This window comes from Pleurodeles waltl, chromosome 5, assembly GCF_031143425.1.
Source record: "Pleurodeles waltl isolate 20211129_DDA chromosome 5, aPleWal1.hap1.20221129, whole genome shotgun sequence".
Classification (NCBI taxonomy): domain Eukaryota; kingdom Metazoa; phylum Chordata; class Amphibia; order Caudata; family Salamandridae; genus Pleurodeles; species Pleurodeles waltl.
The window spans coordinates 666,431,462-666,458,824 of NC_090444.1; the positions used below are offsets into that span (position 1 = coordinate 666,431,462).

The 27,363-nt window shown below is 46.1% G+C and overlaps 1 protein-coding gene across 1 annotated transcript in view; it reads right to left on the reverse strand.

Annotated features, from left to right (window-relative positions):
- The window catches only part of HDAC2 (histone deacetylase 2), a 169,529-nt gene that overhangs the window by 69,029 nt on the left and 73,137 nt on the right, over positions 1-27,363 (reverse strand). The window contains exons 9-10 of the mRNA XM_069234546.1: positions 26,292-26,432; positions 9,389-9,497 (exon numbers count right to left, since the gene is read on the reverse strand). Of these exons, the coding sequence (XP_069090647.1) occupies positions 9,389-9,497; positions 26,292-26,432 (250 nt within the window). The remainder of the gene's footprint in view (positions 1-9,388; positions 9,498-26,291; positions 26,433-27,363) is intronic.

The following is a 27,363-nucleotide window of genomic DNA, read 5'->3' on the forward strand; positions in this document are numbered from 1 at the left end:
GTTCGAGCCATGTATGGCTGTAAATACACATGCAGTGCATAAACGGTAAACAAGTCCTTCCCAAAGGTGATGGCTAATTTGGGTGTTGCAGTTATTTGGAAAAGTCTTTGTAGCATTACCTGACCTACAATAGATTGTTGGTGTGCTAGAACATCCAGACAGTAGAATTTAGTGAAAGGGTGTGGTGTAGACCAGGTAGCTGCTTTAAATATGTCAGCTATTGGGATGTTCCCCCAGAAGTCCATAAAAGCCCATTTCGTTTGAGTAGAGTGTACTATAGGAGGAGCAGTAAAGTTCTTTGCTTTAGCATAACATGTTTGAAAGCATTTAACTATCCCTCTGGCAATGCCTGATTTGGATATAGCCTTTCCTTTATGATGATGGAAGAAAGCAACAAAAAGTTGTTGAGTTTTTCTAAAGGTTTTCGTACTATCGATGTAGAACATGAGGGCTCTTATGACAGCCAAAGTATGGTGATCCCATTCCGCAACAGAGTCTGGTTGTGGGAAAATAACAGGTAGGTTGATTGGCTGAGATGGAAAGGAGAGACTACCTTTGGAAGGAATTTTGGGTTAGTGCGGAGGACAACCCTGTTTCTATGGAGCTGGAAGAAAGGTTCTTCCAAGGATAATGCCTGAAGCTCACTAACCAGCCAAAGTGACGTAATATCAATTAAAAACGATGCCTCCCAAAAGAGAAATTGAAGGAGCCAAGTGTGAAGGGGCTCAAATGGAGGGCCCATAAGTTCTGTGAGGACAATGTTAAGATTCTGTGAGAATGCAGGTGGGACCTGTGGTGTAATCACCCATTTCTGACCTTCCATGAAGGCCTTAATTACTGGTATTCTGTAGAGAGAAATGTGTTGTCAATGTTGAAGATAAGCAGGTACTGCAGACAGATGTAACCCTAAGGAAGTGAATGTAAGACCAGAGAGCTGTAAATGAAGCAAGTAGCAGACAAACCTCATCCATTTAGCTGTGTAGCATGCCAGAGTGGTAAGTATATGGACATCCTTCAAAATGGTTATGCACTCAGAAGGAAGAGTTGGGTATCAAAATTCTATGACCTCAAGAGCTTTATCACTAGGCTGAGGGACCTGGGATCTGGATGTCTGATTTCTCCATTGTTTTGCATGAGAAGGTCTGGTCTACTGGGGAGCTTCTAGTGGGAAACTACAGAAAGGTCAAGAACTTGTAGTTGCATCCTGCGGAGGTCGGCACAATTGTTGCCCATTCTTGGAAGGTACTCTGCCAAGAGGTGGATGTTGTGACATCGAACCCAATGCTAAATGGTCTGAGATAGCTGAGACACTTGTGAAGAGTGTGCCCCGCCCCTATTTCTGTAAGCAGCACATGGCTGTGATATTATCAGTCCAGACTAGAACAACCTTGCTGATCAGTTGATGTAAGAATGCTTTTAATGCTAGGTGAACAGGTAGAAGCTCAAGGTATTTGATCCCACACAGGTCCTGTACTGTGAGAGCCTGTAAGTGTGCACCCCAAACCGTGAGAGATGCGTCTATTTTAACAATGGTGTGCGGAACAGGGTCGAGGAAAGGCAGCCCCTGTGACAGGTTGTTCCACCACTGCAGAGAGTGATGAGTGTGGCGGCCGATCAACACCATTTGTTCCAGTGACCCTCAGTCTGAGACCACTCTTGAGCTGGGCAATCCTGCAATGGACGCATGTGTAACCTTGCATGAGGTACTATGGAAATATAGGAGGTCATCATACATAAGAGAAACACAACAGTCCTGCACTGTAATCTGCTGATTTGGTTGAAACAAGGGGATGGTTGTGTGAAAAAACTGTATCCTTCCTTGGTTGGGATAAGCCAGGCCTATTTCTGCATTGGGAAAAGATTCTAGGTATAATTGGATCTGCTGAAATTGGAGTTGGGACTTGATGGCATTGATGGCGAACCCTAGCAGGCTACCATCTTCACCGGGTCAACTCCTTGCTTACAAACACCTTAAGCAATCATTAAATGCCTTAGTTCATGTCCGCCACCTATCACTAACTCCACATAAGGTGTGCCAGAAGCACTACACCATAGGGACTGATAGCAAACTGATAAGATTGGTTTACAGACATTTCCTGCCACATGGAGACCACTGCAGGCCTTCTCACCATACTACCTGGGAGACTGATGTGGCCAAACCTCTGCAAGATACTTACGCTACAAAGTATCCTGTGACAGCCACTTTAAGTACATTCACAGAGCCCCCCCCGGGAATGCATTCCGCCAGTTGCTTACCACTGGCTTTGTGGTTTGTAACTCACCTTCCTTGCTTTCAATTGGCTGTCTTTATATGTCTTAGGCTGTCCATCTTGAGTCTATCCCTTCCCTTGCCCAAACCTCATTTACAGTATCCTTCCTAGTGTTCCCTTTCTGTAAAAAAGGCCTGTAAATGTTGTTATCTCGTCACATTTGCTGCACATTCAGAAAACATAGTCAAATGTCTGGCTCCGTCTTGGTGGGAGCTTGGTGTTTACTTTTCTTTCTCCGACTTCAAAGAGAGAGGATTTATGTGACAACCATGATGGATACTGTGGGTAGGAAAGAGTTCCTTCTATCACATGATACCATTTAAATTTACTGTGCAAGGATTTCAGAATAAATTGGAATTAGCAACACAAAAGAAGCACATTTTTGTTAATTCTGAACTGCGGTGGAAACAAATACCTTAATACGATTAAAACAAATCATTACACTGGGTGATGCAATTTCCACACACAATCGCCTGTTATCTGTATAATTTTATTAGTAAAACTGGATATCTGAGCCAATGTCATGGTCATTTCAATCAATAGCTTGTTGTCTGTAATGCCAGTGTGCTACTACACCATGCATACTCCACTCCACTGTACTCTGCACTACTCTACGTCACTCCACTGCACTCCACGTCAATGTCACTCCAATGTCACCCCACCCCACGTCAATGTCACTCCAATGTCACCCCACCCCACCCCACGTCAACGTCACTCCACTCCACGTCCATGTCACTCCACGTCAACGTCACTCCACTCCACGTCAACGTCACTCCACTCCACGTCAATGTCACTCCACGTCAATGTCACTCCACGTCAACGTCACTCCACGTCAACGTCACTCCACTCCACGTCAATGTCACTCCACTCCACGTCAATGTCACTCCACTCCACGTCAATGTCACTCCACTCCACGTCAATGTCACTCCACGTCAATGTCACTCCACTCCACGTCAATGTCACTCCACGTCAATGTCACTCCACTCCACGTCAATGTCACTCCACTCCATTCCACGTCAATGTCACTCCACTCCATTCCACGTCAATGTCATTCCACGTCAATGTCACTCCACTCCATTCCACGTCAATGTCACTCCACTCCATTCCACGTCAATGTCACTTCACTCCATTCCATTCCATTCCACGTCAATGTCACTCCACTCCATTCCATTCCACGTCAATGTCACTCCACTCCATTCCATTCCACGTCAATGTCACTCCACTCCATTCCACGTCAATGTCACTCCACTCCATTCCACGTCAATGTCACTCCACTCCATTCCACGTCAATGTCACTCCACTCCACGTCAATGTCACTCCACTCCACGTCAATGTCACTCCACTCCATTCCACGTCAATGTCACTCCACTCCACTCCACTCCATTCCACGTCAATGTCAATGTCACTCCATTCCACGTCAATGTCAATGTCACTCCACTCCACTCCACTCCACTCCATTCCACGTCAATGTCACTCCACTCCATTCCATTCCACGTCAATGTCACTCCACTCCACCTTATGCCAATCACTAAGCCTCTCTACTCTACTCTGTACCACTCTACTCTCTGCCAATGCACTCTACACCACTGCTCTCTGTACTTTTGCAAGCTACACCACTCCAGCCTAGGCCACACCAATCTACTCTGCAGAACTCCACTCTGTTATTCTGCAACACTATACTCTACGCCACTGCACTCTATGCCAATAAACTCTAAGCCAAAGCACTTTACTACGTAACACTCAACTCTATGCCACTGCACTCTACGCCAATACACTGTACATCACTCTAATCTACTTTGCACCACTGCACTCTATGCCATGGCACTCTATACCATTTTACTGTATGCCATTACACTTGATGCCACGCTGCGCAACTGTACTTTACTTTGAACCTCTCCACTCTATGCCACTTCACTGTACTCTGAAACAATCTACTCTACACCATTGCACTCTGCCACTTAACTCTACCCTGCAACTCTCCATGCAAGGCCTCTGTACTCTACCCTTCACCTCTCCACTCTACGCCACTCAGCTCCAATGCACTCTAAACCACTGCACTCTACGCTAATGCACTCTAAGCATTTGCAATGTACACCACATCACTTTACTCTGCACTACTGTAGTCCACACCACATCGGTCTATGCCACTTTACTCAGCAACACAGCCCTCTCCACCACTGTACTCTACACCTCTCTACTCTGTACTAATGTATTCTATACCAATTCACTACACTGCAGCACTCCACGCCACTGCACTCTACAGCACTATACTCTACTCTGCACTGCACCACTCTAGGCCACTGCATTCTATGCCACTCAAGTCTACTCTGTGCCTCTGCGCTATACACCACTTTACACTACTGCATACTCTGCACTTTATTGTACACCATTCTACTCTGTGCCACTGTGCACTGTGCCACTGTGCTCTATGCCACTCTACTCCGCACTCTACTGAGCACCACTCTATGCCTCTCCATTTTATGTCGCTGCATTGTATGCCACTGAATTCTATGCATCTGCACTCAATACCTCTACACCACTGTATTCTGCAACACTCTATGTCAATGCACTCTACACCAGTTCACTATACTGTATGCCACTCGTAAACACAACACTCTCTGCCACGCCACAACACTACTCCACTCTTCACCATTGCACTCTACGATACTCTGCCCCACTCTCCTCTATGCCACTAACGTTTAGCTGAACAGCAGCCACTCTGGTGTATAACATGACTAAAACACAGTGGCAAAGCCAAGAACTCCTGCACAGAGGAGACCTATTGGCTTTGCCAATATTTGTTAGTACTATGGGGTCCCGAGGTCCCTGAAAGCACTGTAAATGTGCAAGCCATTATTTTAAACATGTATTACACATATCATAATATAGGCTGCAACAAAATGTGCATATGAATTTAGGTTAAACATAAAAAGTGCTTCTAAACTATAGATGTCAGTAATATACAGTTTATACTTAGTGCAAATATTTTTTTTTATAACTGTCCATTAAAAACACACACTCCACAGCTCAGCTTGGAACAACACCCTTCCAGTACCTCTCTAAAAGAAAATATCTTTGCCCTGAGAAAGCTTCAAGTGACTCCTTCCTTTAAAGCCAATATAGGCTTCCAAGTCCCTTTACATTTGCAGATTCACCAGTAGCCCACATTTGCATTTCTTTCAGGAAGGAGGCACCCAGGCAAGAAGGCCTTCTTCTTATCTGTCTGCCGCTCCCTTGGGATTAAAGCACAGAGACTCCCTCCCTCACACTCCAGCTGGGGAAACTTAATTTAAGTTTTATGCTTTTTCCCAAAGGCTAAAATCACAGACAAATGCCGTCCATTAAGTAATCCTTCACGGACAACGTACGGCAGGGCGAAAATACGGGCAGTCTGTGAAAAATACAGACGGGTGGTCACCCTGTGCATAGGATGTTGCAGCACTTTACATCACAACAGACAGAGACAATGACTCGTATGTGTGTAATTCAGTGTATAGAAAATGTTACATAAGACAAAGCAGACTACAAGGTGTAGAGTTCACATGTCATCTATACTGGTAGACATTTTTTTAAGAGTCCTTGATCTGGGGAAGCATAATCTCAGGATTCAGAATGTAACATTGTGGTTAGGGTCAACTTTACTAATAATTTATTTCTAGCCAAACAAACCTTTTTTAGCAAAAATCTGGATAATCAAAGACTGGGAAAAACTTAACTTTGTAACCCGTTCCATGTAGTTTTCATGCAGCTCTTTGATGGCAGTTCACAGCTCACTAGGCTAGATGATGACTGTAACCTGGGAACTGCACAGTGACAAAAGGAACTCTATGACAAAAGCAGTATCTCACTGAGTATTGCACATTAAATACTGTTCTGTGATCTGCATAGTACCTGCTCTTTGCAGTAGGTATATTGACCTGCTGTGTTACCTTAGATGGGTCAAAATTGCCACTAGACAAAATTCTGACCTCTCGCCACCAGGTATATTAACCACCAGAGTTATCTTGTCACTTTTGTTGTTGCCTGAAAACTGTTGGATATGCACAGAACTCAGCAGGGCTTTTAAAACTACTGCTTTGCTATAAAACCAGCCCCCCACCCCCAGTAACAGAAGCACCCTCCGACCCTTACAGCCTCCTGGGGAAATGCCCGGTACAGCCAGTCTGGCCTTGGCCGCCGCTTCTGGGGTTATTAACCCTATAGGATCCTCTGAAGTTATCACTGGGTGAGGTGTGTTGGCCCTAGGTGCGATGCTAAGGTGTGATGGCGTCAAAGTGGGTTGTTTTTGAGCCTCCACAGTAGGAGGGAGGTGAAAGGAGCATTGGGGAGCTGGTGGTGTAGCGCTCCAAGTTGCTTTTGCAGTCTCTGTGCCTTTCTTGATATTTTTCCAACATTTGGTTGTAGGAAAGTGCCTCTTTTTGACATGGTTAGCCCCCACTTTTTGCCTGGCATCTGATGTGATTTCAACTGAAAGTGCGCTGGGTTCCTACTAACCAGGTCCCCAGTGCCAGATCTCTTTTCCAAAACTACACAGTTGTTTCCCCAATCACCAACCCCTTTAGCAGCCTCTGTAAGTCCCTAGTAAATGGTACCCTTGGTACCTAGGCCCTGGAGTACTAAAGAGGGTGGCTAAGGGCTGCAGTACGAATTGTGCCACCCCAAGGGTCCCCCTAACAAGCACATGACAGGCTGCTATTGCGGGGGGTGTCTTGGTGCAGATAAAAGTGAAAACACGACATGGCACACAGGCTGTGTGGCACGTCCTCTAGCATTGCATGCAATATATGTAAGTCACCCCTCTAGCAGGCCCTACAGCCCTAAGGCAAGGTGTATTATATTACACGTGACGGCATATCTGCACAAGCAGATATGTCCCGGACATGTTTTTGTTGATTCTCAAACAGACTAAGTGCCCAGGGAAGCCATTTTAAATGTATGTGCTGGACACTGGTCAATACGACTGTCCCAGTTACAAGATGGCTTCACTAAAGATAGGGATGTTTGGTATCAAGCATCTCGTATTCGTGAACCCAACACTCATGCAGTTTTGGATTTACCAATACATGCTCCCAGTGGACATCTTAGAAGTGCCCCCTAAGACCTCTACCAGCCTCTGGTGTGCTCGCTGACCAGTTTCTGCCAGCCTGCCACCTGAGAGATTGTTCTGGCCCCCTTGGGTGTGAGCTGGGAAGAGGGTATAACTCCCCCTCCCACAGGATGACCTGCTGATTAGCCTTCCTAAGGCGGCAAGCCTCAAAGGCTGTCTCCTTGAAAATGCGTATATGGCTCCCATCACAGGAGAGGAAGTCACCACTAAGCCCTCCACCCTCCCCCCCCATTCAGGGGCTATTTGGCACCTTGACAGGTGGGAAAATTAACTAGTCAGGTAGGCGTGCTGCCTCCAGGCTAGTACCACCCCTAAGGTGGGCTACTGCAAGGTGGACACAATTTTTCAGAGGTAGCCATCTTTGAGAGGATTTAGGCAGTATGAGGAAGTATGACAATCTGTTGTCATCTGGAATCCAGATGTACTTGCAGTCAATGGAGGATAGGCTCGACTGGTGCGCCAGAATCAGTTATTGAAGGTGGCTTCAAAATGTTCTGATCCAAAGTTTGTTTCCGATTTGGTGCCGAAAGTCTGCTATGTGTCAAAGCGGTGGAAGTCGACACCATTGATCGTCTCACGCTTCGGTGACCGAACCAGTTGCTCAGTGCCGAACATCCAGAGGGATTGCATATTTTTTAACTGGAAGCTGTTCTAAATGGTTTCAGGGGGTGATACTGTAATCACAGACTGTTGAATTGGGGAAGCACTTCTGTTTCCAGATCGGTCTACAGGTTGGATCCAGAGCTGCCCTCGATAAAGGAAGCCTCTTCGATGGCCGAAGGTGTTGATCTCACTCAGGATCACAGAGATCAAAAAGGCCTCATGGTTCTTCCATGCTCCTCAGCAACATCTTGAGCTGACGTGCCAGACAGTCACAGAGAGTTTCTTGGAGTCTAAAGATCTGCAACCTTTGCAATTAGCCTCGCTGTGTACCAGCAACATGCAGAAGTTGCAGCCATGGTGTGAGTCAGTCTGGGGGTACTTTGCGCGGCAGTGAGGACAATAATGCAAGTGCGTCTGTCCCATCACCGGCAGAGCATTCTTGAAAGACACGATGGAGATTGGGGTGGGCCCCAAAAGGTGAGGCCCTGAAGGTGACATGGTCAAAACAGACTCAGCTGGATCGAAATCTAGCAGAACGTCGATATGAGAAGGAAAAGGGAAATGCGATCAAAGGCTGTACTGAAAAATGGGAAGGTACTGTTAACTGAAAAGAGCCCTGCAACAGTGTCGACCCGGAGCACACATCCAAACGAAAGTAAATAATCCAACAATGGAGACGACGCCCATGCACATTACAACCAAGATGAGGAGTCACTATCTTGCGACTCCAAATACTTCTTCAAAGAAAAACAGATTGCACATACCCCGACCCAAAACTGGATGGTAGGAGTATGCACAGCATGTTTATCTACAGCCATACATGCCTCAAACATATATTTCCACAAAGTCTGTCACAGCTGAGACTGAAGCTAAATCTTTAAACATTGTTGGTGGACAAATATTACTCTGTAGTCTTTGAACTAGGCTATTAGTTGAATTTGATTATGTAACTATGCTGAAAACAAAAGACATGTAGTAAGAAAACAAACGTGCAAGCCAAAGCCAAAACCTAAATCACTGGGAATAAGACATTAGTACTGCAAATAGTGCCAAGTGGTAGTGGAGAAAAAATGCCACAAGGCAATACACCGCACGAACAAAAAGGAGGCTGGGGAATACATGTGTAAGTGACCTTCTGTGCAACTTTCATTAAAACTGAGCATTCTTAGCTTTTAATTCTGCCACCTTGTTTAACTACTCTCCAAGCCAGTGGAGTTGTTTATAAGACCGGTAACGTGCAAAGATATATACATACATTTATACAGTTTCCCCAATTATTAGCTCCAGTAACCAAAAAGGCTGACAAGAAATTCAAATAGGCCTTGGTCCTCCTGGTTTGGCAAGAAAGAAAAAGAATGCACATAATATTTAACAGACAAAAATATAAAGTAAATAAAAAGAAACATACTTTATCTTCTCCATGTATTCCGGTGTGTTCTGATTGGTCATATTCGAAGGGCTGATATGAAGTTTAAAGTCTGGTCCAAAATATTCAAAGTAGTCATTATATGGCAATTCTAATAGATAAAAACAAGGGTAAATGAGAATCAATAATGAATCTGCACAATCTGCATAACATAGGGAACAGATGTCATTGTAAATGCTGGCAACAATTTCAGAACAAATCTCAGAATGTGCTTTTTTTTTTTACCTTTTGTAAATCACATTTTGCGATTAATGTTTGAAGTAAATCAGGCTGCCCTTTAAGCAATTCTCAGACAAGTAGAAAAATGGCCTAATTAATAAAGAATGCATCTTATGCGTTGTAGGAAATTGGGTTTTGTTGCAGTAGTCTCCCACATTTTGCCTGGTATTTCATGCAACTTTGACTGAAGTGCACTGGGTTCCTGCCAACACGGTCCCCAGTGACAGCATTCTTTCCCAAAAACTACACAATTAGTCCCCCAATTGGCAATATCTTTGTCACCCCTATAAGTACCTAGTAAATGGTACCTAGAGCATGGGTACCAAAGTTGGCCCTCAAGGGCTGCAGCATGTATTGTGCCACCCTCAGGGACCCAACACTTCGCTCATGTAGACTGCCATTGCAGGCTGCGTGCCTTGGTGCAGATAAAAGTAAAAAAACAACATGGCACATAGCCTGTGTGCCATGCCCCCACTGCATGGAATATATGTAGGTCACCCCTACAGCAGGCCTTCCAGCCCCAAGGCAGGGCGCATTATAGTACATGTGAGGACATATCTGCAAGAGCAGATCTGCCCCTGCTATGTCTATCGATTCTTGGAACATAGTGATCAGGGAAGCCATTGTAAGTACATGTGCTGGACACTGGTCATTAGGAGTTCTCCAGCTACATGAGGGCCTCACTGAAACGAAGGATGTCTGGTATCAAACATCCCATATTAATAAACCCTCAATCATTCCAGTGATGGATTTATTAATACATGCACCCAGACAGCACCTTCAGATGTCCCCTGAAAAACCTACCACTGCTGGTGCTCTGGCTGACTAGTCTAAACCAGCTTGACACAAACAGACATAATTCTGACCCTAAGAGTGAGAGGCTCTGCTCTCCGGTGGTCAGGAACAAAGCCTGCTATGCCAGAAGTGTTAACACACCCCTCCCAAGAGGATGACATGCAAATCTGCATTCCAAGACAGGGGGCTTCTAACAGGCCACTGCCCTTAGTATGCAGATCTGGCTTCCCCTCAGAAGGGAAGCCAACCCCACTAAACCAGGGCCCATTTGGCACCTGGACAGGTGGGAAACTTAGTCAGAGAGGCGTGTCCACCCTCAGGTCAGTTCCACCCCGAAGGTGAGCAGCCTGATGTGGACACAAAATTTAAAAGTACACCACCTTGGTGATGACAGAACTAGGACTCTGAGTAAGAGTTATGCCCACTTCCCACAGGAAGTGGTCATATAGGGGGCGGAATGATCCCGGGGTAAGTAGCCCATTGTCTACCACTCTACATTCCCCTAAAACCGCTACTTTCAGTATTTGGGGGGGTGCCCCTGGCACCAGAAAATCAGATCCTGATGACCTGAAAGAAGGATACTGAAGAGATGCAAAAGCGAGAACTGAAGACCAGTGACTGACTATGTACCAACCCTACCAGCCTGCCTGCCGACTTCGACAATTGTGCCGAAGACGCCTCGCCCTGCAGCTGCTTGTGCCTCCAAAAGCCTGGGAGAAGTGCCAGCCTTCACCCAAGAACCAGGAACTCCTGTGGAATAGAACTGAGAGGACCCTGGACCACCAAAACCCGACAGCGGACAGCACCACTGCACCCGGGTCTCCTAGCCCGAGCTAAAGTGGGCCAAGGGTGTTAGCATGGTTCCCAGGCCCTGAAGAGACAAAGCTCACCATGAATTCCCCCACTGTGGACTTTCCAATGACGCCCGACGCCTCTTTCTACAGCCACCCACACCTTACCGCGACCACCTTCAGTGATGAAACCCTACGGTCTACTGCATCTCAGCACCTGGGTGTTCTGGACCGAGGAGAAGACGACCAAAGATGTCCTTACGTCCCGAGCCTTGTGAGACCTGAGCCCACTTTTTGGTTGAGTCGATCTGGACCCTCAATCCACGCCTGCAGCCTCTTTCAACAGGCCCCCCCCTCTATTGCAACTGTCTCCGGTGATGGAAATTTGACAGGTCAAGACACCTCTGCACCCGGATGCCCAATACCAAATGTGTACCCACGTCCCGAGCATCGCAAGAACCGAACCCCCTTATTGGTTCAACTGGACTGGTCCTCCAGTCCCTACCTGCAGCACCATTCTGACCGCACTGATCCCCATTGACTTCAATGGGCACCTGATGCTAAACTGCACCACTGCACCCAGCCACCCCAGGTGACCGGTTGGTGTGGCATAGGACCCTGCACTATACTTACCTTAAGTCTGGAAGATTGGTCCTATACGTTTCTGTGGAGTACCTGTTTGCCGTAAATGTTTCTCTCCAATACAGTAATATTGCAGTTTCAGAAAATTGCACTGTGTCGATTTTTCAAAACTGTGATAATTTATTTTGCAAAACGTACTTATCGTATTGATTCAGGTGCCTACGTATATATAATACCACCTGTTCTTTTTATAAATTGGTGTAGATCTCTTTATTGAGTCATGTGTATCATTTATTGACTTTGTGCCTATAGTAAATGTCTCTGATAAGCTCGACCACACTACCCCCGCCCCTTCTAAGAGAACACCTTGGGATTGCTAGAGCAAGCCCCTGCCCCCTTAAAAAAAGAACCCCTGGACTCTTAGCACAGTATATCTCATTTTGGTATCCCATATAAAGAGCCTGCTTCTTACATGCGTGCTTTAAAAACAGAGAATTTCAGTGTGCATTAAATCCATACACACACAAACACACACAGACCAAGTAATGGCCATTTCTTATATCAAATGCAAAAATTACAAAATAATCTGTGATCCATTATTAAGTGAGTACTGGAGAAGTTATAGGGTCTGCAATATCACAAGATTGGAGACTACAACAGCAACAGTAGCAATCTCCTACAGTACTTTTCCAGCATTAAAAGTACCTTTCATGACTCATTCAAAATCACAAAAAGGAGATGGCATGAAAGGGCCATCTCCTCCCATCACTATGCTTTGTGACAGCTGTAGTGGTCATCAATGATTAACAGGTTTTCAAAACCGGAAGTTATGTGGTAACCAACTCGCTAAGTGTACACTGTAAAAGGGTACACTAGATTCTCCCACGGTTATTCACTGCATGGCATTTTTTGTAATGATTTTTCCTTAAATTAACCACTGTCCCCTGCATGCTTAGAAAACGATTGCGGTGTCATAAAAAGTCTTTTGTTTCGTAGACATTACATGCACATTATTATTGAGGCCTGGAGATTGTGCACTACTGAAAATTTGTATTTTGCTATATGACTGCTTAGTGAATAAATGCAAAAAGAACAGATGATGGACGGAATGCTGAACAATGTCTAACATTCACCCACTGTAGGAAGTTGGCTCTGTATGTGCTATTTCAAAGTAAGGAATAGCATGCACAGAGTCCAAGGGTTCCCCTTAGAGGTAAAATAGTGGTAAAAAGAGATAATACTAATGCTCTATTTTGTGGTAGTGTGGTCGAGCAGTAGGCTTATCCAAGGAGTAGTGTTAAGCATTTGTTGTACATACACATAGACAATAAATGAGGTACACACACTCAGAGACAAATCCAGCCAATAGGTTTTTATATAGAAAAATATCTTTTCTTAGTTTATTTTAAGAACCACAGGTTCAAATTCTACATGTAATAGCTCATTCGAAAGGTATTGCAGGTAAGTACTTTAGGAACTTCAAATCATCAAAATTGCATGTATACTTTTCAAGTTATTCACAAATAGCTGTTTTAAAAGTGGACACTTAGTGCAATTTTCACAGTTCTTAGGGGAGGTAAGTATTTGTTAGTTTTACCAGGTAAGTAAGACACTTACAGGGTTCAGTTCTTGGTCCAAGGTAGCCCACCGTTGGGGGTTCAGAGCAACCCCAAAGTCACCACACCAGCAGCTCAGGGCCGGTCAGGTGCAGAGTTCAAAGTGGTGCCCAAAACACATAGGCTAGAATGGAGAGAAGGGGGTGCCCCGGTTCCGGTCTGCTTGCAGGTAAGTACCCGCGTCTTCGGAGGGCAGACCAGGGGGGTTTTGTAGGGCACCGGGGGGGACACAAGTCCACACAGAAATTTCACCCTCAGCGGCGCGGGGGCGGCCGGGTGCAGTGTAGAAACAAGCGTCGGGTTCGCAATGTTAGTCTATGAGAGATCTCGGGATCTCTTCAGCGCTGCAGGCAGGCAAGGGGGGGGTTCCTCGGGGAAACCTCCACTTGGGCAAGGGAGAGGGACTCCTGGGGGTCACTCCTCCAGTGAAAGTCCGGTCCTTCAGGTCCTGGGGGCTGCGGGTGCAGGGTCTCTCCCAGGTGTCGGGACTTAGGTTTCAGAGAGTCGCGGTCAGGGGAAGCCTCGGGATTCCCTCTGCAGGCGGCGCTGTGGGGGCTCAGGGGGGACAGGGTTTGGTACTCACAGTATCAGAGTAGTCCTGGGGTCCCTCCTGAGGTGTCGGATCTCCACCAGCCGAGTCGGGGTCGCCGGGTGCAGTGTTGCAAGTCTCACGCTTCTTGCGGGGAGCTTGCAGGGTTCTTTAAAGCTGCTGGAAACAAAGTTGCAGCTTTTCTTGGAGCAGGTCCGCTGTCCTCGGGAGTTTCTTGTCTTTTCGAAGCAGGGGCAGTCCTCAGAGGATGTCGAGGTCGCTGGTCCCTTCGGAAGGCGTCGCTGGAGCAGGATCTTTGGAAGGCAGGAGACAGGCCGGTGAGTTTCTGGAGCCAAGGCAGTTGTCGTCTTCTGGTCTTCCGCTGCAGGGGTTTTCAGCTGGGCAGTCCTTCTTCTTGTTGCAGGAATCTAATTTTCTAGGGTTCAGGGTAGCCCTTAAATACTAAATTTAAGGGCGTGTTTAGGTCTGGGGGGTTAGTAGCCAATGGCTACTAGCCCTGAGGGTGGGTACACCCTCTTTGTGCCTCCTCCCAAGGGGAGGGGGTCACAATCCTAACCCTATTGGGGGAATCCTCCATCTGCAAGATGGAGGATTTCTAAAAGTTAGAGTCACTTCAGCTCAGGACACCTTAGGGGCTGTCCTGACTGGTCAGTGACTCCTCCTTGTTTTTCTCATTATTTTCTCCGGCCTTGCCGCCAAAAGTGGGGCCTGGCCGGAGGGGGCGGGCAACTCCACTAGCTGGAGTGTCCTGCTGGGTTGGCACAAAGGAGGTGAGCCTTTGAGGCTCACCGCCAGGTGTGACAATTCCTGCCTGGGAGAGGTGTTAGCATCTCCACCCAGTGCAGGCTTTGTTACTGGCCTCAGAGTGACAAAGGCACTCTCCCCATGGGGCCAGCAACATGTCTCGGTTTGTGGCAGGCTGCTAAAACTAGTCAGCCTACACAGATAGTCGGTTAAGTTTCAGGGGGCACCTCTAAGGTGCCCTCTGGGGTGTATTTTACAATAAAATGTACACTGGCATCAGTGTGCATTTATTGTGCTGAGAAGTTTGATACCAAACTTCCCAGTTTTCAGTGTAGCCATTATGGTGCTGTGGAGTTCGTGTTTGACAGACTCCCAGACCATATACTCTTATGGCTACCCTGCACTTACAATGTCTAAGGTTTTGTTTAGACACTGTAGGGGTACCATGCTCATGCACTGGTACCCTCACCTATGGTATAGTGCACCCTGCCTTAGGGCTGTAAGGCCTGCTAGAGGGGTGTCTTACCTATACTGCATAGGCAGTGAGAGGCTGGCATGGCACCCTGAGGGGAGTGCCATGTCGACTTACTCGTTTTGTCCTCACTAGCACACACAAGCTGGTAAGCAGTGTGTCTGTGCTGAGTGAGAGGTCTCCAGGGTGGCATAAGACATGCTGCAGCCCTTAGAGACCTTCCTTGGCATCAGGGCCCTTGGTACTAGAAGTACCAGTTACAAGGGACTTATCTGGATGCCAGGGTCTGCCAATTGTGGATACAAAAGTACAGGTTAGGGAAAGAACACTGGTGCTGGGGCCTGGTTAGCAGGCCTCAGCACACTTTCAATTGTAAACATAGCATCAGCAAAGGCAAAAAGTCAGGGGGCAACCATGCCAAGGAGGCATTTCCTTACACAACCCCCCCCCAAACGAAAGAGGATGAGACTAACCTTTCCCAAGAGAGTCTTCATTTTCTAAGTGGAAGAACCTGGAAAGGCCATCTGCATTGGCATGGGCAGTCCCAGGTCGGTGTTCCACTATAAAGTCCATTCCCTGTAGGGAGATGGACCACCTCAACAGTTTAGGATTTTCACCTTTCATTTGCATCAGCCATTTGAGAGGTCTGTGGTCGGTTTGAACTAGGAAGTGAGTCCCAAAGAGGTAGGGTCTCAGCTTCTTCAGGGACCAAACCACAGCAAAGGCCTCCCTCTCAATGGCACTCCAACGCTGCTCCCTGGGGAGTAACCTCCTGCTAATGAAAGCAACAGGCTGGTCAAGGCCATCATCATTTGTTTGGGACAAAACTGCCCCTATCCCATGTTCAGAGGCATCAGTCTGCACAATGAACTGCTTAGAATAATCTGGAGCTTTGAGAACTGGTGCTGAGCACATTGCCTGTTTCAGGGTGTCAAAGGCCTGTTGGCAGTCCACAGTCCAGTTCACTTTCTTGGGCATTTTCTTGGAGGTGAGCTCAGTGAGGGCTGTCACAATGGATCCATATCCCTTCACAAACCTCCTGTAGTACCCAGTCAAGCCAAGGAATGCCCTGACTTGAGTCTGGGTTTTTGGAGCTACCCAGTCCAGAATAGTCTGGATCTTGGGTTGGAGTGGCTGAACTTGGCCTCCACCTACAAGGTGTCCCAAGTAAACCACAGTTCCCTGCCCTATCTGGCATTTGGATGCCTTGATAGAGAGGCCTGCAGATTGCAGAGCCTTCAAAACCTTCCTCAGGTGGACCAGGTGATCCTGCCAGGTGGAGCTAAAGACAGCAATATCATCAAGATAAGCTGTGCTAAAGGACTCCAAGCCAGCAAGGACTTGATTCACCAACCTTTGGAAGGTGGCAGGGGCATTCTTTAAACCAAAGGGCATAACAGTAAACTGATAATGCCCATCAGGTGTGGAGAATGCTGTCTTTTCTTTTGCTCCAGGTGCCATTTTTATTTGCCAGTACCCTGCTGTCAAGTCAAAGGTACTTAGAAATTTGGCAGCACCTAATTTATCAATGAGCTCATCAGCTCTTGGAATTGGATGAGCATCTGTCTTGGTGACAGAATTGAGCCCTCTGTAGTCCACACAAAACCTCATCTCTTTCTTTCCATCTTTGGTGTGAGGTTTGGGGACTAAGACCACTGGGCTAGCCCAGGGGCTGTCAGAGCGCTCAATGACTCCCAATTCCAGCATCTTGTGGACTTCCACCTTGATGCTTTCTTTAACATGGTCAGATTGTCTAAAGATTTTGTTCTTGACAGGCATGCTGTCTCCTGTGTCCACATCATGGGTACACAGGTGTGTCTGACCAGGGGTTAAGGAGAAGAGTTCAGGAAACTGTTGTAGGACTCTCCTACAATCAGCTTGCTGTTGGCCAGAGAGGGTGTCTGAGTAGATCACTCCATCTACTGTACCATCTTTTGGGTCTGATGACAGAAGATCAGGGAGAGGTTCACTCTCTGCCTCCTGATCCTCATCTGTTACCATCAACAGATTGACATCAGCCCTGTCGTGGAAGAGCTTAAGGCGGTTTACATGGATCACCCTTTTGGGGCTCCTGCTTGTGCACAGGTCCACCAAGTAGGTGACCTGACTCTTCCTCTCTAGTACTGGGTAAGGGCCACTCCATTTGTCCTGGAGTGCCCTGGGAGCCACAGGCTCCAGAACCCAGACTTTCTGCCCTGGTTGGAACTCAACCAGTGCAGCCTTTTGGTCATACCAAAACTTCTGGAGCTGTTGGCTGGCCTCAAGGTTTTTGGTTGCCTTTTCCATGTACTCTGCCATTCTAGAGCGAAGGCCAAGTACATAGTCCACTATGTCCTGTTTAGGCTCATGGAGAGGTCTCTCCCAGCCTTCTTTAACAAGGGCAAGTGGTCCCCTTACAGGATGACCAAACAGAAGTTCAAAGGGTGAGAACCCTACTCCCTTCTGTGGTACCTCCCTGTAAGCGAAAAGCAGACATGGCAGGAGGACATCCCATCTCCTTTTGAGTTTTTCTGGGAGCCCCATGATCATGCCCTTTAATGTCTTGTTGAATCTCTCAACCAAGCCATTAGTTTGTGGATGGTATGGTGTAGTGAATTTATAAGTCACTCCACACTCATTCCACATGTGCTTTAGGTATGCTGACATGAAGTTGGTACCTCTGTCAGACACCACCTCCTTAGGGAAACCCACTCTGGTAAAGATACCAATGAGGGCCTTGGCTACTGCAGGGGCAGTAGTCGACCTAAGGGGAATAGCTTCAGGATACCTGGTAGCATGATCCACTACTACCAGGATATACATATTTCCTGAGGCTGTGGGAGGTTCCAGTGGACCAACTATGTCCACACCCACTCTTTCAAAGGGCACCCCCACCACTGGAAGTGGAATGAGGGGGGCCTTTGGATGCCCACCTGTCTTACCACTGGCTTGACAGGTGGGGCAGGAGAGGCAAAACTCCTTAACCATGTTGGACATATTGGGCCAGTAGAAGTGGTTGACTAACCTCTCCCACGTCTTGGTTTGTCCCAAATGTCCAGCAAGGGGAATGTCATGGGCCAATGTTAGGATGAACTCTCTGAACAGCTGAGGCACTACCACTCTCCTAGTGGCACCAGGTTTGGGGTCTCTGGCCTCAGTGTACAGGAGCCCATCTTCCCAATAGACCCTATGTGTTCCATTTTTCTTGCCTTTGGACTCTTCAGCAGCTTGCTGCCTAAGGCCTTCAAGAGAGGGACAGGTTTCTTGTCCCTTACACAGCTCTTCCCTGGAGGGTCCCCCTGGGCCTAAGAGCTCAACCTGATAAGGTTCAAGCTCCAAAGGCTCAGTTCCCTCAGAGGGCAGAACTTCTTCCTGAGAAGAGAGGTTCCCTTTCTTTTGCTGTGTTGCAGTTGGTTTCCCAACTGACTTTCCTGTTCTCTTGGTAGGCTGGGCCATTTTTCCAGACTCCAGCTCTACTTTTTCACCCTGTGCCTTGCACTGTGCTCTTGTTTTCACACACACCAGTTCAGGGATACCCAGCATTGCTGCATGGGTTTTTAGCTCTACCTCAGCCCATGCTGAGGACTCCAGGTCATTTCCAAGCAGACAGTCCACTGGGATATTTGAGGAGACCACCACCTGTTTCAGGCCATTGACCCCTCCCCATTCTAAAGTAACCATTGCCATGGGATGTACTTTTCTCTGATTGTCAGCGTTGGTGACTGTGTAAGTTTTTCCAGTCAGGTATTGGCCAGGGGAAACCAGTTTCTCTGTCACCATGGTGACACTGGCACCTGTATCCCTCAGGCCCTCTATTCTAGTCCCATTAATTAAGAGTTGCTGTCTGTATTTTTGCATGTTAGGCGGCCAGACAGCTAGTGTGGCTAAATCCACCCCACCCTCAGAAACTAGAGTAGCTTCAGTGTGGACCCTGATTTGCTCTGGGCACACTGTTGATCCCACTTGGAGACTAGCCATACCAGTGTTACCTGGATGGGAGTTTGGAGTGGAACCTTTCTTGGGACAGGCCTTGTCTCCAGTTTGGTGTCCATGCTGTTTACAGCTATGACACCAGGCCTTTTTGGGATCAAAGTTTTTACCCTTGTACCCATTGTTTTGTGAAGAGGCTCTGGGCCCACCCTCCTGTGCAGGTTTTTGGGGGCCTGTAGAAGACTCTTTACTATTTTTAGTTTTGGTTGTCTCATCACCCTTCTGCTGGGGAGTCTTTGTGACCCCTTTCTTTTGGTCACCCCCTGTTGAAGTCTTGGACACCCTTGTCTTGACCCAATGGTCCGCCTTCTTTCCCAATTCTTGGGGAGAAATTGGTCCTAGGTCTACCAGATGCTGATGCAGTTTATCATTGAAACAATTACTTAACAGGTGTTCTTTCACAAATAAATTGTACAGCCCATCATAATTACTTACACCACTGCCTTGAATCCAACCATCTAGTGTTTTCACTGAGTAGTCAACAAAGTCAACCCAGGTCTGGCTCGAGGATTTTTGAGCCCCCCTGAACCTAATCCTGTACTCCTCAGTGGAGAATCCAAAGCCCTCAATCAGGGTACCCTTCATGAGGTCATAAGATTCTGCATCTTGTCCAGAGAGTGTGAGGAGTCTATCCCTACACTTTCCTGTGAACATTTCCCAAAGGAGAGCACCCCAGTGAGATCTGTTCACTTTTCTGGTTACACAAGCCCTCTCAAAAGCTGTGAACCATTTGGTGATGTCATCACCATCTTCATATTTAGTTACAATCCCTTTGGGGATTTTCAACATGTCAGGAGAATCTCTGACCCTATTTATGTTGCTGCCACCATTGATGGGTCCTAGGCCCATCTCTTGTCTTTCCCTCTCTATGGCTAGGATCTGTCTTTCCAAAGCCAACCTTTTGGCCATCCTGGCTAACTGGATGTCCTCTTCACTGGAGTTATCCTCAGTGATTTCAGAGTTGTTGGTCCCTCCTGTGAGGGAACCAGCATCTCTGACTATTATTTGTGGAGTCAGGGCTTGAGAAGCCCTGCTCTCCCTAAGTAGGACTGGAGGGGGGGAATTTCCCTCCAAGTCACTATCTTCATCCTCTGAGTTGCCATCCTCAGAGGGGTTGGCCTTTTCAAACTCTGCCAAAAGCTCCTGGAGCTGTACTTTGGTAGGTTTGGGGCCCATTGCTATTTTCTTTAGTTTACAGAGTGACCTTAGCTCTCTCATCTGTAGATGGAGGTAAGGTGTGGTGTCGAGTTCCACCACATTCACATCTGTGCTAGACATTATGCTTCTAAAAGTTGGAATACTTTTTAAGAAACTAAAACTGGTTCTAGAATCTAATTCAAACTTTTACAAACTTTTACACTCTAAAAGAAATGCTAAACAGGATCTAACACAAGGCCCTAGCAGGTCTTTTAAGAATTTAGAAAACTTTTCAAATTGCAAAAATCAATTTCTAATGACAATTTTGGAATTTGTCGTGTGATCAGGTATTGGCTGAGTAGTCCAGCAAATGCAAAGTCTTGTACCCCACCGCTGATCCACCAATGTAGGAAGTTGGCTCTGTATGTGCTATTTCAAAGTAAGGAATAGCATGCACAGAGTCCAAGGGTTCCCCTTAGAGGTAAAATAGTGGTAAAAAGAGATAATACTAATGCTCTATTTTGTGGTAGTGTGGTCGAGCAGTAGGCTTATCCAAGGAGTAGTGTTAAGCATTTGTTGTACATACACATAGACAATAAATGAGGTACACACACTCAGAGACAAATCCAGCCAATAGGTTTTTATATAGAAAAATATCTTTTCTTAGTTTATTTTAAGAACCACAGGTTCAAATTCTACATGTAATAGCTCATTCGAAAGGTATTGCAGGTAAGTACTTTAGGAACTTCAAATCATCAAAATTGCATGTATACTTTTCAAGTTATTCACAAATAGCTGTTTTAAAAGTGGACACTTAGTGCAATTTTCACAGTTCTTAGGGGAGGTAAGTATTTGTTAGTTTTACCAGGTAAGTAAGACACTTACAGGGTTCAGTTCTTGGTCCAAGGTAGCCCACCGTTGGGGGTTCAGAGCAACCCCAAAGTCACCACACCAGCAGCTCAGGGCCGGTCAGGTGCAGAGTTCAAAGTGGTGCCCAAAACACATAGGCTAGAATGGAGAGAAGGGGGTGCCCCGGTTCCGGTCTGCTTGCAGGTAAGTACCCGCGTCTTCGGAGGGCAGACCAGGGGGGTTTTGTAGGGCACCGGGGGGGACACAAGTCCACACAGAAATTTCACCCTCAGCGGCGCGGGGGCGGCCGGGTGCAGTGTAGAAACAAGCGTCGGGTTCGCAATGTTAGTCTATGAGAGATCTCGGGATCTCTTCAGCGCTGCAGGCAGGCAAGGGGGGGGTTCCTCGGGGAAACCTCCACTTGGGCAAGGGAGAGGGACTCCTGGGGGTCACTCCTCCAGTGAAAGTCCGGTCCTTCAGGTCCTGGGGGCTGCGGGTGCAGGGTCTCTCCCAGGTGTCGGGACTTAGGTTTCAGAGAGTCGCAGTCAGGGGAAGCCTCGGGATTCCCTCTGCAGGCGGCGCTGTGGGGGCTCAGGGGGGACAGGGTTTGGTACTCACAGTATCAGAGTAGTCCTGGGGTCCCTCCTGAGGTGTCGGATCTCCACCAGCCGAGTCGGGGTCGCCGGGTGCAGTGTTGCAAGTCTCACGCTTCTTGCGGGGAGCTTGCAGGGTTCTTTAAAGCTGCTGGAAACAAAGTTGCAGCTTTTCTTGGAGCAGGTCCGCTGTCCTCGGGAGTTTCTTGTCTTTTCGAAGCAGGGGCAGTCCTCAGAGGATGTCGAGGTCGCTGGTCCCTTCGGAAGGCGTCGCTGGAGCAGGATCTTTGGAAGGCAGGAGACAGGCCGGTGAGTTTCTGGAGCCAAGGCAGTTGTCGTCTTCTGGTCTTCCGCTGCAGGGGTTTTCAGCTGGGCAGTCCTTCTTCTTGTTGCAGGAATCTAATTTTCTAGGGTTCAGGGTAGCCCTTAAATACTAAATTTAAGGGCGTGTTTAGGTCTGGGGGGTTAGTAGCCAATGGCTACTAGCCCTGAGGGTGGGTACACCCTCTTTGTGCCTCCTCCCAAGGGGAGGGGGTCACAATCCTAACCCTATTGGGGGAATCCTCCATCTGCAAGATGGAGGATTTCTAAAAGTTAGAGTCACTTCAGCTCAGGACACCTTAGGGGCTGTCCTGACTGGTCAGTGACTCCTCCTTGTTTTTCTCATTATTTTCTCCGGCCTTGCCGCCAAAAGTGGGGCCTGGCCGGAGGGGGCGGGCAACTCCACTAGCTGGAGTGTCCTGCTGGGTTGGCACAAAGGAGGTGAGCCTTTGAGGCTCACCGCCAGGTGTGACAATTCCTGCCTGGGAGAGGTGTTAGCATCTCCACCCAGTGCAGGCTTTGTTACTGGCCTCAGAGTGACAAAGGCACTCTCCCCATGGGGCCAGCAACATGTCTCGGTTTGTGGCAGGCTGCTAAAACTAGTCAGCCTACACAGATAGTCGGTTAAGTTTCAGGGGGCACCTCTAAGGTGCCCTCTGGGGTGTATTTTACAATAAAATGTACACTGGCATCAGTGTGCATTTATTGTGCTGAGAAGTTTGATACCAAACTTCCCAGTTTTCAGTGTAGCCATTATGGTGCTGTGGAGTTCGTGTTTGACAGACTCCCAGACCATATACTCTTATGGCTACCCTGCACTTACAATGTCTAAGGTTTTGTTTAGACACTGTAGGGGTACCATGCTCATGCACTGGTACCCTCACCTATGGTATAGTGCACCCTGCCTTAGGGCTGTAAGGCCTGCTAGAGGGGTGTCTTACCTATACTGCATAGGCAGTGAGAGGCTGGCATGGCACCCTGAGGGGAGTGCCATGTCGACTTACTCGTTTTGTCCTCACTAGCACACACAAGCTGGTAAGCAGTGTGTCTGTGCTGAGTGAGAGGTCTCCAGGGTGGCATAAGACATGCTGCAGCCCTTAGAGACCTTCCTTGGCATCAGGGCCCTTGGTACTAGAAGTACCAGTTACAAGGGACTTATCTGGATGCCAGGGTCTGCCAATTGTGGATACAAAAGTACAGGTTAGGGAAAGAACACTGGTGCTGGGGCCTGGTTAGCAGGCCTCAGCACACTTTCAATTGTAAACATAGCATCAGCAAAGGCAAAAAGTCAGGGGGCAACCATGCCAAGGAGGCATTTCCTTACACCCACAGTACACAGATCTGGGCCTTAATCCTTCGTTTTTTGCTACCCATGCCATTCCAGTTTGGACCCAGCCATATGCAAATCAGTCTTGACCCTGATCCCCATGGGAACAGCCCTGCTCGATGATACCCTGAAACCAGTCCCAGAATGCTTGTTTCCGGTCCAGGATGGACTTAACTTGGCAGCTCAGGCTGGACTGGGTCCAAATTGGGGTGGAGTGGCGTGGTGGGCAAAAAAAAAAAAAAAGGATGGATTAAACCAAGATCTTTGTGACTGAGGGTGAATGTTTGCATTGTTCAGCATTTCGTCCATCATCTGTTATTTTTTCGATGAGGGAATACGGCACCAACTTAAAATGAAGGGCATATGCAAACCATTTGTTGAGCAAAACACATCAAGTGGTTTGCAAAATGCCTTTTATGCATCGGGCCATACAAACCAAATGTATTCATTTAAAACAGTTTCTATCTACTTTATTTAATTGATTCTTATGATTGACATTACAGTTTTAACAGCCTGAATTTATCCTTCTACATGCACAGTTCTGCCTCACATGTGTTTCCCAAGCCATGTTTGGACTATCTCTGCCTTGAAAGGTCTAGCTCAGTGGTTCGTAACCTTTTGATTTTTGTAGGCCCCCACATATTCAATACTGGAACCTGGAGACCCCCATTGAATCATTATTAGAAATAAGGGTCCCATAGCAAGACATTAGTGGAAACCAGTGACCCTGGCCTAAGCTTTTTCGATCATTTGAAAGGCAAAACAAGACACAAAAAATACAGAAACAGGAATACATAAAACAAATACAGAAATTATGAAATATTTGATATAGTTTGCAATTATGAAAACATCAACTGAACATTTTCATTTTGATGGGAAGGTTGGAGGTTTTCTAAATTCAATGGATTCTACTCATCATCCATACTATATGCCATTTGGTGCACTTCCACTGTTTGCACAAATCAATCTTGGGATACTAACTTAATTTTTAACTTCCAATATCAAATTCCTTCAAATTTACAGAACGTTTTAAATGTTTTAATATTACATTTTGGTTCTTTATTTATATACACTTTATTAATTTAATATTAATTTTCCAAGCAGTCACCGACCCCTTAAGTAGGCTTCACAAATCCCAAGGGTTTCCCGGACTGCAGGAAGGAACCGCTTAGTGTAGCTTAAGACACTGCCTTTAGCCTTCTTCTGCTCAGTGTTAGAAAAGGAATAAAAGACTCAAGTATATTAGTGCATTACACTCTGGAGCAGGAAAGTAATTAATCTCAGCTTCTGCTAGGATGTGGTTTGTGGGAGCGGGGTGAGGGGAAATGTGTTAGGAGAAAATGAACAGCTCAATATAACACATTTAGATGAATAGCCCCACTATTCAAAAGTTGGCCAGATTTGATTAGCCATGGAAGCAGTGTGCCCACATTCAGGGGTAAGCGAGGGAAAGGCTTCCAATCCTCCAAGTATTTAAATAATTTTGCGTAATGTAGAAATGGACTTCAGTTGACCATCCTCGAAGACCAAATGAAAGTGTACCTGAATTGTTCCATTCAGGGTGGAAGAACCACTATTTACAGTGCCATACCAATCGTGCTGCCCATTGTGCTAAGGAGGACATTTTCATTTTTAAAGCTGTGCATCCAAGAAATCCCATCTATTTGTATTGCTCTATGGCTTTTTCTAGAGGACGAGATGCAATCTACCTTTAGAGTGAGTGTGAGCAAAATTCCGTGATTCCTTAGACCATTTTCCCTTGACTACATACTTCTTGTTAATCACGAGTGTGACTTACTGATGACATAGTATTCCCTAATTTCATTTAAGAACCACTAAACTTGTCATCTATTCATATCCAAGTAGGATTGTTCCATTAAATGCAGAGGTAACATTTTTGGAGGCTAGACACAGCTCTGTTGAATATTTACCATAGGAGCATGTATCATGTCGTGACATTCTATTGCAGACAAAATGGCTTGGGGAGTTATGCACCTAGTACCTACACCTCCATATAACCAATAAGTCAAAAACTTTAATATTTAGGAGGACAACTTGGCCATTAATTAATTAGAGGTCGATAAATTGAATAACAATAAACTGGGAGACATTAACACACTACTTACACTCCTTTAAGATGTGCCAGAGCTGCAATATTGAGAGCGATTTTAAAGAAGAAATTATTGTTATGAAGTAACATCTAGAAATACATCTTTTTGTCAGTGAAAGGAGCAGCCACCTTTGGATAAATGATTTTGCGCCTTATCAAAACTTCCAACAGAATCCTCATTAGGTTGACTTTTGGTTCTTGCCATAGCAGCTAGAGCTTAGGTTTATAAGACTAAGAGCAAGGGGGGTTTCTGCAAGATAGCCTTCAGAGACCAACCTGTTTCAAGACAGCATGTTACAGCCAAATGTTGAAATGAATAACATTATGAGAAGTCCACATTTAAAATGGATTAGTTGCGGGGGAAGATGTACAAACGAAAGGCGGGAGGGGCTGAGGATTTGAAAGTAACGATAGGGTTAAGCAGTTGAAACTAATGATAAAACATTACTTCCAAAATTTCAAAAGGAACCAGATAACATTTAAAAGTGTCAAATAGCTCCTAGCTACCCCAGTGCTTAGAGAAGCATTTGAAGTAGTCAGTGGACTCCCAGGCTATCGCATGTCGGTAACAAGTACTCAATCAACCTTGATTTTTCTTTACTTTAAGGTAGTTTAATTCTTCTAGTTCTGCAAGCAGGTCTAGAAATGCTAACCTGCAAAGAGAAAACCTGGACTGAATGAGTTGCTTCGGAACAAACTGTAAAATTTGAGAGATTTTGAGAGCTCTGGTAAATGTAAAACATTTCAATTCAGTGTATAGCTCAACAAGGCCCACGTAATGTAAAAGCTGGAAACAAGTTTAATCCTCACCATTTGGAATTTCACAATCTAGTGCCACAGCTGTCTCATAAGTCCAACACCGTGCCACATTACGGATCGTGTATCCACCACCTCCCAGCATCAACATGGGCAAGTTAAACGTCTTCACAACTTCAACACACTTTGCATGACCTGAGGATTAAAGATATACTTAGTGAAACTCAATAAGCCATCATCAAATAAACATGTTAATATAAATTAAACCACTGTGAGACTTTGTACAGGGATTTTCAATCAATGTTTCTGTAAACACATTCAGAATAAAAACAAACCAGTGGCATGAACCCTAGAGTCACTCATATGACATGCGTAATAATAGCGATATTAATGGGGAGGTAACCAGGCTAGAGTTGTCTACTATGTGCATATTATTGAAAGTACCAAGTAGGGCGCTAGAGAAATGGCCTGTTAGCATATTATCAAATAGAAGAAAGACAAAATCATGATATTTATCTAGCAAGCACAGTCTTAAAATCATACTACTACAGTATTTAGATGGATTGCCATGCATCATGGAAACCTAGAGTTGCTATAGTCTGAGAAGATGTCAACAGCCTACTCCAATCAGGTGCTGTGCATGTATACCATCAGCATCTTCAGTTCTGTATAAACTTGCAATGGCCAGTTCTGGGCCTCCATTGCTAAATGCCAAATGTTCTGTGCAGGTCATGCATCGTAAAGTCTGATAACCATAAAAACAATAGGTCTGGATTGAATTTTGTAGCATGATTACAAAACTGTTAATTAGGAAACAAAAAAATGCTTTCCATAAACTGTGCATTATTGAGGAAAATACTTTGATGGGTGATGCTGGACAGGACATTTGGTATATAAAATAGTCGCTCTTACATTGCAATGCAAAACACCATTGGAAGCGCCAAATGATGCACCAAAGTCAACAACATTCGGTGAGAAAGAAGTGCTATTCTGGGCAGAGACAACGCCTGTTCTCCGTAGATTGTTTTTAAAGAACTGTAACAATAGATCAAGCAGACTGCTGCAAAGTCAGCACAGACCTGACAAGCAAAGGCAAGGCCAACAGACATAGATTATTATAGCTATG